The following is a 12,263-nucleotide window of genomic DNA, read 5'->3' as shown; positions in this document are numbered from 1 at the left end:
TGTTGCCTACCTTCACCACCTGGGGGCGGCCCGTCAGGAAGTCCAGTACCCAGTTGCACAGGGCGGGGTCGAGACCCAGGGTCTCGAGCTTGATGACGAGCTTGGAGGGTACTATGGTGTTGAATGCCGAGCTGTAGTCGATGAACAGCATTCTCACATAGGTATTCCTCTTGTCCAGATGGGTTAGGGCAGTGTGCAGTGTGGTTGAGATTGCATCGTCTGTGGACCTATTTGGGCGGTAAGCAAATTGGAGTGGGTCAAGGGTGTCAGGTAGGGTGGAGGTGATATGGTCCTTGACTAGTCTCTCAAAGCACTTCATGATGACGGATGTGAGTGCTACGGGCGGTAGTCGTTTAGCTCAGTTACCTTAGCTTTCTTGGGAACAGGAACAATGGTGGCCCTCTTGAAGCATGTGGGAACAGCAGACTGGTATAGGGATTGATTGAATATGTCCGTAAACACACCGGCCAGCTGGTCTGCGCATGCTCTGAGGGCGCGGCTGGGGATGCCGTCTGGGCCTGCAGCCTTGCGAGGGTTAACACGTTTAAATGTCTTACTCACTTCGGCTGCAGTGAAGGAGAGACCGCATGTTTCCGTTGCAGGCCGTGTCAGTGGCACTGTATTGTCCTCAAAGCGGGCAAAAAGTTATTTAGTCTGCCTGGGAGCAAGACATCCTGGTCCGTGACTGGGCTGGGTTTCTTCCTGTAGTCCGTGATTGACTGTAGACCCTGCCACATACCTCTTGAGTCTGAGCCGTTGAATTGAGATTCTACTTTGTCTCTGTACTGGCGCTTAGCTTGTTTGATAGCCTTGCGGAGGGAATAGCTGCACTGTTTGTATTCAGTCATGTTACCAGACACCTTGCCCTGATTAAAAGCAGTGGTTCGTGCCTTCAGTTTCACACGAATGCTGCCATCAATCCACGGTTTCTGGTTAGGGAATGTTTTAATCGTTGCTATGGGAACGACATCTTCAACGCACGTTCTAATGAACTCGCACACCGTATCAGCGTATTCGTCAATGTTGTTGTCTGACGCAATACGAAACATCTCCCAGTCCACGTGATGGAAGCAGTCTTGGAGTGTGGAGTCAGCTTGGTCGGACCAGCGTTGGACAGACCTCAGCGTGGGAGCTTCTTGTTTTAGTTTCTGTCTGTAGGCAGGGATCAACAAAATGGAGTCGTGGTCAGCTTTTCCGAAAGGGGGCGGGGCAGGGCCTTATATGCGTCGCGGAAGTTAGAGTAACAATGATCCAGGGTCTTTCCACCCCTGGTTGTGCAATCGATATGCTGATAAAATTTAGGGAGTCTTGTTTTCAGATTAGCCTTGTTAAAATCCCCAGCTACAATGAATGCAGCCTCCGGATAAATCGTTTCCAGTTTGCAGAGAGTTAAATAAAGTTCGTTCAGAGCCATCGGTGTGTCTGCTTGGGGGGGGATATATACGGCTGTGATTATAATCGAAGAGAATTCTCTTGGTAGATAATGCGGTCTACATTTGATTGTGAGGAATTCTAAATCAGGTGAACAGAAGGATTTGAGTTCCTGTATGTTTCTTTCATCACACCATGTCACGTTGGCCAAGGCATACGCCCCCGCCCGTCTTCTTACCAGAAAGATGTTTGTTTCTGTCGGCGCGATGCGTGGAGAAACCCGCTGGCTGCACCGCTTCGGATTGCGTCTCTCCAGTTAGCCATGTTTCCGTGAAGCAAAGAACGTTACAGTCTCTGATGTCCCTCTGGAATGCTACCCTTGCTCGGATTTCATCAACCTTGTTGTCAAGAGACTGGACATTGGCAAGAAGAATGCTAGGGAGTGGTGCACGATGTGCCCGTCTCCGGAGTCTGACCAGAAGACCGCTTCGTTTCCCTCTTTTTCTGAGTCGTTTTTTTTTTCTAAAAAAAGTGTGTATGAGCAAGGAGGCCTACAAACCTGATTCAGGCCAACATTCACCCAACTTATTGTGCGAAACTTGTGGAAGGCTACCCAAGTTAACCTTAGGGATAGGGGGCAGCATTTTCACTTTTGATGAATTGCGTGCCCATAGTGAACTTCCTCCTACTCTGTCCCAGATGCTAATATACGCATATTATTATTACTATTGGATAGAAAACACTCTGAAGTTTCTAACACTGTTTGAATTATGTCTGTGAGTATAACAGAACTCATAGGGCAGGCAAACTTCCAAACAGGAAGTGGAAATTCTGGGGCTGGTTGATTTTCAACTCATCGCCTATTCACATCCAAATAAGATATGGATCTGTTCGCACTTCCTACGCCATCCACTAGATTTCAACAGTCAGTAGAATGTGGAATGAAGCCTCTAGTGTGATGTGGGATCGGATGGCAGCTATTTGAGTCACTGGTCTGGCAGAATGCTAGTTCCTGGTTACGCACGGTACTTATTATATCGCCTTGCGTTCCATTACTCTGTAGACAAAAACGAATGCTCCAGTTGGAACGTTATTGGATATATATGAAAATAACATCCTGAAGATTGATTCTCTACTTAGTTTGACCAGTTTATTCGACCTGGAATATAACTTTTTGAAGTTTTTGTCCGAGTTCGCCTGGACCGGTGCCAGCTTTTGGGCATGTGAGCTAAACGTGCTAACAAAAGTAGCTAATTAGACACTAGTAATGGACAATATCGAACAAAACAACGATTTATTGCGGAACTAGGATTCCTTGCACTGCATTCTGATGAAAGATCATCAAAGGTAAGGGAACATGTATGATGTAATTTCGTATTTCTGTTGACTCAACAGGGCGGAGAAATATATTTACGTCTGAGCGCCGTCTCAGATTATTGCATGGTATGGTATGTTTTTTTCAAAACGTTTAAAAAAAATCTGACACAGCGGTTGCATTAAGAACCAGTGTATCTTTAATTATATGTAAAACATGTATCTTTTGTCAAAGTTTATGATGAGTATTTCTGTTATCTGACAGAGCTCTCTGTAATTAGCTCTCAGTAATTACTCAGAATATTTTGGAGGCATTTCTGAACATGGCGCCAATGTAAACCGAGATTTGTGGATATAAATATGCATATTATCGAACAAAACATAAATGTATTGTGTAACATGTCATATGAGTGTCATCTGATGAAGATTATCAAAGGTTAGTGATTCATTTTATCTCTAATTCTGCTTTTGTGACTATCTTTGGCTGGGAAAAATGGCTGTGTGCTTTTTTGGATTTGGTGGTGATCTAACATAAATATATGTTGTGTTTTCGCTGTAAACATTTTTTTTTTAATCGGACATGATGGGTAGATTAACAAGATGTTTATCTTCCATTTGCTGTATTGGACTTCCGTCCCCGCAGAGTACCATGACCTCCTGGAAGTCTTCAGCAAGGTACGGGCTACTTCTCTTCCCCCGCATCATCCCTACGATTGTGCCATTGACCTTCTCCCAGGTACCACACCGCCTCGTGGTCGGCTATATTCCCTATCCTAGAGACCAAGGCCATGGAGGAGTATATTGAGGATTCTCTGGCTGCTGGAGGTATCCGTCCTTCTGCATCACCTGCCGGCGCATAGTTTTTCTTTGTGGAAAAGAAGGACAAGACCCTGCGTCCGTGCATTAACTACCGGGGCCTTAATGACATAACGATCAAGAATCGTTACCCCCTACCATTCCTCTCCTCGGCTTTCGAACCTCTCCAGGGCGCTACCATCTTCTCCAAGCTGGACTTTTGGTATGCCTACCACCTGGTTTGGATACGCGAAGGGAATGAGTGGAAGACAGCCTTCAACACTGCCAGTGGACATTATGAGTACCTGGTCATGCCGTTTGGTCAGACCAGCGTGGTCTTCCAGGGCCTGGTATGCGCTCCGGGATATGTTAAATCGTTTCGTGTTTGTCTACCTTGACAACATCCTGTTTTTTTCCTTTCTGGGATATGTAATCGCTGAAGGATATGTCCAGATGGACCCGGAAAAGGTGAAAGCAGTAGTGGATTGGACCCGTCCCGTCAGTTTGTGGTTGAGGTTGATGTTTCTGACATTGGAGTGGGGGCTGTCCTGTTCCAGAGATCCATCCAGGACCAAAAGCTCCATCCCTGTGCCTTCCTGTCCCATCATCTCAACTCTGCAGAAAGTGGGTAATCGAGAACTCCTGGTGGTCAAGATGGCACTGGAGGAGTGGAGACACTGGCTGGAGGGAGCAGAACATCCATTTTTGGTTTGGACCGAAGAATTTGAAATATCTCCGCACAGCCAAGCGCCTTAACTCCAGGCTGGCCTGGTGGGCTCTGTTATTCACCAGGTTCATCTTCACCATTTCCTATCGCCCAGGGTCCAAGAATGTTAAACCTGATGCCCTCTCTCGCCTGTACAATCCCGTTGCCACATCATCTGACTCCGAGACCGTCCTCCCTACCTCTTGCCTTGTGGCTGCTGTGGGCTGGCATATTGAGACCCTGGTCCGCAAGGCACAACGTTCCCAGCCTGCCCCTGGAGGGGGCCCAGCTAACCGGTTGTTTGTCCCTAATTCAGTCTGGTCCCGGGTCCTGGAATGAGCTCATTCCTCAGGGCTTACCTGTCATGGCCTTCCTTCGACAACATTTCTGGAGGCCCACAATGGTTCCTGATGACTCTCTGCCTTCGTCGCCGCATGCACCGTTTGTGCTCAGAATAAGACTGAGGCAAGCCCCTTCTGGCCTCCTTCAGCCACTACCTGTCCCTCATCGTCCCTGGTCCCATATCTCCCTGGACTTTGTCACTGGGCTCCCTCCGTCTGATGGTAACACCGTAATTCTGACGGTAGTGAAGCGTTTTTTTCAAAGCCGCCCATTTCATCCCTCTCCCCAAACTACCCTCTGCCAAAGAGACGGCCCAGCTCATGGTGCAGCACGTCTTCAAGATCCACGGACTCCCGGTAGACATGGTCTCCGACCGGGGTCCTCAGTTCTCATCTCAGTTCTGGAAACCGTTTTGCACCCTTATTGGGTCGTCGGCAAATCTGTCCTCCGGATTCCAACCCCAATCCAACGGCCAGTCAGAGTAAGCGAACCAAGACCTGGAAACAACCTTCAGATGCCTCGTCTCGACCAACCCCACTACCTGGAGTCGACAACCAGTCTGGGTGGAGTATGTCCAAGTAACTTTCCCCTTTTGAGTGCTCCATGGGGTATCAGCCTCCGCTCTTTCCAGAACAAGAGTAGGAACTCAACATATCCTCGGCCCAGATGTTCGTCCGCCGCTGTCGGCGTACCTGGAGAAGAGCCCGGGCGGAGCTTCTCAAGACCTACTCCAGGTATCGTCGACAAGCGGAACGCCGCCGCACTCCAGCTCCTCGCTATTGCATTGGGCAGAGGGTGTGGCTATCCACATGGGACCTTCCACTTCGGGTGGAGTCCCGCAAACGTTCCCCACATTTCAGTGGCCCTTTCCCCATCTCTAGAGGCCTTAGTTCCACAGCTGTTCATCTTTTGTTACCCCGTATCCTCCGTATTCACCCTACGTTCCATGTGTCTAGGATTAAGCCTGTGTCTCACAGCCCCTTGTTGTCTGTTTCCAGGCCCACCCCTCCGCCCCATGTCATTGATGACCATCCGGCATACACAGTGAGAAGCCTCCATGAGTGTTCGACTGCGGGGCAGGGGCTTCCAGTACCTGGTTGACTGGGAGGGTTATGGCCCAGAGGAGGGGTGCTGGGTCCCCGCTAGAGACATCCTGGACCAAGCCCTCATTGCCGACTTCCACCGCCGGTACCCTGGTCAACCAGGTATGCGCCCAGATATGACGCCAGGTGGCACCCCTGGCACCCCTGGCACCCCTGTTTTTTGCTAGTCCTCCCGGTTTTGACCCTTGCCTGCCTTGACTCTGAACCCGTCTGCCTGACCATACTGCCTGCCTGTCACTCTGTACCTCCTGGATCTTGTTATGATCTTTTGCCTGTCCATGACCATTCTCTTGCCTGCCCCTCTGCCTCCTGGGTCTGCATCTGGGTCTCACCTCTATGTTTTGTGCTTATGAAACATGGAAACAACACTTTACCTGTTGTGTTTATATTTAAGTTCAGTATAATTTCTGATCGTTTTTTGTTTTGTTTCTTCTCATTTTTGTTGTTTATTTCACTTGGTTTGGCAAAGTAAACATTTGTTTCTCACATCAATAAAGCCCCTTTTAATTTAACTGAATTGAGAGAGAAAGAGGAAAAACAAATCCAATGTGAGTCAAACTTTACCTTCTGTGGTACAACAATGAGCATGGAAGCAAAGAAACTCGCTAAATCACACAGATTACTAGTGATGGGTGAAAAATAAATCGATACAGTTACACATCGCAATATTATTTTGATTGTAAAAATTGTTACTGTAGGTTTTTAAATAGTGAGCCAGGCTAACTTGTTTTCACCACTTTTATTTCCCTGGCGAATCAAAACTCGTTTTCTCATGCATTTACTTGTCACTCTGCAGCAGACACATAGTGAGCAATATGTTCGGAACATCAAATCGCAATAAAAATCACAGTATCAAATTGAAATACATATATAATCGTAAGATTAAACACACTACATGCAAATTGCACACAATTCTGTGGACCTTTTTTCCAGCCATGTAGAAAATCACCTCAGAGCTCAGGGTAGTTGGAGCGGTCAATAGTAATTTCCTCTGTGTGTGGATCTTTACGAGGTGTGCTAGACTCCCCAAGCAGACCCAAACCCTATTACATGGCAGGTCCCACCCACACCCACACACACTGGCCATTACCTAGGCTCAGAGACCATGTCTTCCAATTTCATTTCAGCTCCATATGTTTTCAGCCAAATTGCAAATCCCACTGATTGCTTTGCTCCTGTAAGGTCTTCCAAAATCCATTCAGCTCCCACAGTTCCAGCCAAATGTTCATTGATCATGGATCAGCAGTCTTTTGCCTGTCTTTCACTCTCTTTTCAACCACCTCTCCTATGTGAGATACAATGGAGGTATCTTCCTGTCTTTCTCCGAGTCATATTGAACCAGGCCACAGCATGGCCAGTCTCAGCTCAATCCATCCAGACACTTTTGTCACTTCTCCAATACAAGCCATTAGCTGATCTTTATGGATCCAAAAGGGAAATACAATCCCTTCCTAGAGTCAAAGAGGGAACCAAAGCACCAAAAATTACCTTCAAGACAAGCGAGGAACTAGTTGAGTGTTGTTGGGTTTCTATCATAAAAAAGACAGGTCTGGATCTATACTTCCTGCTCGGAAGTAGGATCGAACTAGTTCCTTTTCTGAAAGTATGTTGCAGATAAGAGTGAATCTTCTTTATTATCACTTGTGACTGTTGGGTTGGAGCCAATCAAATGTGTGTCTGTGTGTGTTGTGCACATGTTTTATATGCCTGTGAGCATACATGGCTTTTGGATATTGGAATGTTCCGCCTGCCTTCGCCTGGTATGGACAAATCATTCATGTGATCCAGGTTCTAGTCTCTGACAGAGAAAGGGGAAGTTTACATTCACACGACCTAGATTAATTCAATTTTTCTTATTGGATCTCTTATCTGTTATTTCTAGCCAGGTCTGCGTGTCAATATTCGACAACAGCTTCCTCTTGTTGCCTCCCTTTCCTTTATCCATGGTGATCTGTGAGTCTTGGACAGGTCTAAAGTGAGTAACCTAGCTCGCACACTTTGTATCCTGGGGGCGGCAGGTTAGAGCGTTGGGCCAGTAACCGAAAGGTTGCTGGATCGAATCCCCGAGCTGGCGAGGTAAAAATCAGTCGTTCTGCCGCTGGAATAAGGCAGTTAACCCACTGATGGTTTTACCACAAAAAAAACAATTGTTTAGATATAGCAAATGTTCCCAGTCTGGTATCGGCACGTGCGCTCTAGCACACAGCTCGCAGGTACAGTGTGGGTATAACCTACACGATGAGATTATTATGGACTAAAGCGCGATATCATTTTTATTTGTCAAACAGCAGCCGAGCATCGATGATCATGTCATCAGAATAAGACCCTCAATACTTATTGAAAGGAGCATCAAGCTCATCACCTTGCACTTTCACCACCCTGTGAAGTTCATCATTATTTCATCTGAAGCCTAATCAATTGCATGCTTTCCCTTGATAGCGTGATAGTTGTTATCAGACATGTACTTCACTCACACAAAAAGGTTGGATGGAAACCTGGTTAATGTCAAGCCATTTTGAGGATGCTGGAATTATATTTTGGACGAACGTGCATATGCCTAAAGGAGACTATGGAAGTAGCTTAAATCAGATTAAAACATTGACTGGTTGTTTTTATGCCACATATAAAAAATGTAACATATTTTCAAAGTTAAATGACAAATATTTAAACGTTTCCTGAATAAATGGGCCTGCCGGGAGCATATGTGGCATCATTACTATAAGACAACATGGGCGAATGATGAACCGCAACAGTCTGCGAATCACCAGTCTGTGCACCCCCCCCGTTCCCTAGCTAATGAATAGCTGACATCATCCAGGCTCAAAACTGGCCATCGTCAATAACCCTATGACTGTCACCTGAAAGATGTCCAAGGCGACCCACACTTAGAGCCATGTTTCCACTCTCAGTCTTACTTTCCATTTACCCTTTCAAATTAAAGGCCACCATTCAGTTCCATAAACTAAGCAGACAGACAGGGTACAGGAGGGCTGCCAAGCCATTACACAGAGACAGAGACAGAGAGAGAGAGAATTTTGTTCCAACAGCCAGAGGAGAAATATTTTAACTGTTTGAAGTAAACCAACTGAAATCCAGACATTGGTTAAAATATGAATTTGTTCAGAAGGTGAAAGTGGGCTGAGGGAAGGATTGCTTAGTTTTTCTATCCAACGTCTAGCAATGAATCCCTTTATCTACTTTCCCCAGAGTCAGATGAACTTCTGGATACCATTTTTATCTCTCTGTGTGCAGTTAGAAGGAAGTTGCCAACTGGAGTTAGCGGAATTGCTAACTAGCATTAGCGCAATGGCATTACCACAATGATCCCATTGAGATACATTTTTTTAAAGGGAGCACTGGCCCAGCAAGCTTTCACTGACTGTCTGGATTCGATTTGTAGATTTATAATTAAACATGTTTATTTACATTTTGGTGTTTGGAGAACACACCAGGGGGTTTCTTATCCCTGAAGTTGTGCTGTGTTTCAACCCAAAACAAACTTACTCCCTCAAACAACAGTATTTTAGGGAGTAGGGGAGGGTAAGCATTGAGAAACAGTCAGGCATGGTCAACCTGAAATAAACTCAAGAAAAAACTACCACAAAACTTTTGGATTGATAATAGTGGCCGTCATTAAGTCAGCCAATTTGTGACAGTTGTGTTGGTAAGAGGAGAGGCAGTCTCACAGAGAACGAGATGGAGAGGGAGATCTGACATCTAAGGACACTGTCAGAGTCAGTTACACACTGACAGGGAGAGAAAACCCAGGAGAGAGGGGGAAAGAGAGGAGGAAGGGGAGAGAGGAAAGCGACAGGTAGAGGGGACAGACACATTGACGGGTATCCAGGAAAAAGAGAGGGAAAGAGAGGAACGAGCGAGAGACGAGTGACAAGTGAGAGAGCGAGAGGTGAGAGAAAAGGGGAGAAAGAGAGTGAGAAAAGGGGAGAAAGGGTACACAGCTGGGCCCAAACATGTACCCCTGGTCCCTATGGAGCTCCTGGTGCCCCCCTGCCCTCCTCTTCAATCAGAGAGGTAATGAGGCCTCCAGCTCTGACATCTGTGCTCCTACCACTGATTAGACACATCCCTGAACAAGCACTGAGAAAACCAGACACCACAGATTAACATAAGCACAGCCAGACACCACACATGAGTGATGTTCCCCTAAACAACAGGGAACCACACACTAAACTACAGTACCGCAGAGACAACCAGCCAGATACCACAAATCAGATTTATGTACCAGGTGCGGAAATAGCAAGATAATGCAATATCCGAACAATTCATGCATTCACACTCACAGAGAGGTAGAACCAATCACTGGATTGGGAATACAGTGCTCGTACAATAAAATACTTCCTGAAACAGTTAGGCCCGCTTTATTACAGCAAGCCAAGGATCAATTTACCCAGGAGGATCCGAGGGGTACTGAGAAATCCAGCAGAGAAGAACACCTCATAAATATCCACCAACTTATTCATATTAACTGAACTCTGGCCCACACAGAACTTTACCGTGTCATGACGACAGTAAATAGGCATAGCCCAACCTAACCAGAGCAGAGCCATCCACCTACAGTAGCCTATTGTACCCACATGTAAACATGACATCAGATGACTGCAGGCAGGAAGAGATATAGTTATCTGTACTAACAGTCTGGGCCTTCATTGGAGCTCTGGGCAGAGAGAAGAAAGTAAGTCCGAATAAGAGATAGAGAAAGAGAGGGACTCTTATCCCTTCGTCAGACACACAGTGCGTGCATAGTGCGTGCATGTGTATACTTGTGTGTGTGTGTGTGTGTGGTGTTGTGATAGAGAGAGAGCGCGAGAGATCAGAGCCTTTCAGGCACGGACACACACACACCTGGCCGCGTTACCATGGTACCTCACCTCCGCTCCGGGTTGTAATGAGTGTGAAGGCATTCCCTACAGACCCCCTCTATGTCCAGCAGGCACTAGAGCGTGACTCAGTACCAGAATTGACCTAGCATCCCTTATGTATATAGTGCCACAACCCCCCATCTCTTCTTCAGAGGCTGACACATAAGGGGTAATATGTGACTTGTTCCCTAGAGGTGATAGAAGTAACACATTTTAATGGATTGATTCCCCTAGACAAGTAGACTACTGGTTCCGCATGGTATGGTCAGATATTGTGTAACTAGTTATTGTTTATTGTGTGTGGTTATTGCGAAATGTATTTCCCTTTTATTCAATTGAGTCCATTGTGAGAGATCAAACGGGAATTTCCTTGGTAAGTAGGCCACCACTTTGTTTCACTATGACGTGTTACTGAGCGCTTACAAAGTCTCACTGTGTGTGTCGTCTTTCCTTCACTATCAGTTGATTAAATAATGAGTGACAGTCCAGTGACAACACTACGATTCCCATTCCGGTGAGGCCAGCATTCCCTCAGTTGATCTATTCTTAAGGGACCCCTTAAATACTACATAAGGTTTGGCAGGGACGGGGGGAGCCGTTACGCAACGGGAAGCCACGGCTCCAGAGAGTCAGGGTGGGTATAAACGGGCTAGTGATACACCCTCAACCCGCACATACACTAGTCTGACTGTCGCTGCACGTAGGCTATGCTACATCAAATCACTAGCCTACTCCTGGCATATAGCTTACCTTTTGTAAAAGGTCAATGTAAATCTATTTATGTTCCTCTGATCAGATCGTGAGTGACAGCCCACAACAAGCCACGGGTCAGAATAAAACAAGTGTCAAATTATTCGGTGAGAACAGCCTTCTAACATACGGCAGTATACCAAGATAGGGAATGTTGGTATTGTTGATGATGCCTATTATTAACGCCTGTTGATATCCATTGCCAGTCCTCTAACAGGCAGAATCCCAGGTTACTGCCTATTAAATACCTGATAGACTACAGTTCGAAAGTGAATTGTAAACTTACCACCCAAAACTAAAACAAAGTAACAACTTCAACACCTCACTCTTATCTAGATACAATGTAGCCTAAAAATAATCAGAAACAGTGCCGTTGGCTGAACAACATTGACTTTTCAAAATGTCACTTACAAGCAGAACTTGTTTGACAGTTGGCCAATTGGAATGGCAGATAAAACCCGGAATACTTGCCCATACCATATCCTTCTACTGTGACAACAGTCATAACAACACCGGACAAAAAAAATGGGTTACACTGAAGCCATTATCTTACCTGCAAGACACTGTGATTTCAACTTTGGTGGCGGGGATGGAAGCATTGAGCGGGTCGAAATCTCCTATCGACGCCATGTTGACGAAGCTATTACAGTTGTTCATGGTGAAAAATATTTTTGTCCAACCCCTTTCAGCAGCAACAATCGAACAAACTACACCTCCTTTAGCGAAACGAGAATGAATGCATGTGGACTGAACGAAGAGGAATGCTCCGAAGCAGGCTACTAGCGGTGGGTTGATGTCACTTCAACAGTCAGCGTCACCTACTTGCGCTGCGAGCGGAATGTGCACCTTAGACAAAATAATTCCACAGATGCCCATCTGATAGTCTACAATCATAACAGGCATTCATAAGATACCTACAGTAAGGACACTAGTCATCAAATAGGAGTTAGGCTACACTGCCCCTGTCATGACTTATAATAATAGATAGAGCGAGTGTGTGTG

General features: G+C 46.1%; 1 protein-coding gene across 4 annotated transcripts in view; it reads right to left on the bottom strand.

Moving 5' to 3' along the window:
* The window catches only part of LOC112214418 (copine-8), a 119,939-nt gene extending 107,919 nt beyond the window's left edge, over positions 1 to 12,020 (bottom strand). For 2 of the 4 annotated variants that reach the window (XM_042298164.1, XM_042298163.1), the window contains exon 1: positions 11,815 to 12,019. In XM_042298164.1, coding sequence (XP_042154098.1) covers positions 11,815 to 11,918 — 104 coding nt within the window. In that variant the 5' untranslated portion in view covers positions 11,919 to 12,019. Of the gene's footprint in view, positions 1 to 11,814 lie in introns of all 4 variants that reach the window. The other 2 variants (XM_042298162.1, XM_042298165.1) reach the window with 2 other exon arrangements.
* Between the last annotated feature and the right edge of the window lie 243 nt (positions 12,021 to 12,263).

Source organism: Oncorhynchus tshawytscha, linkage group LG15 (genome assembly GCF_018296145.1).
Source record: "Oncorhynchus tshawytscha isolate Ot180627B linkage group LG15, Otsh_v2.0, whole genome shotgun sequence".
NCBI classification, from domain to species: Eukaryota; Metazoa; Chordata; class Actinopteri; order Salmoniformes; family Salmonidae; genus Oncorhynchus; species Oncorhynchus tshawytscha.
This window is presented reverse-complemented; position numbering and strand designations above follow the sequence as displayed.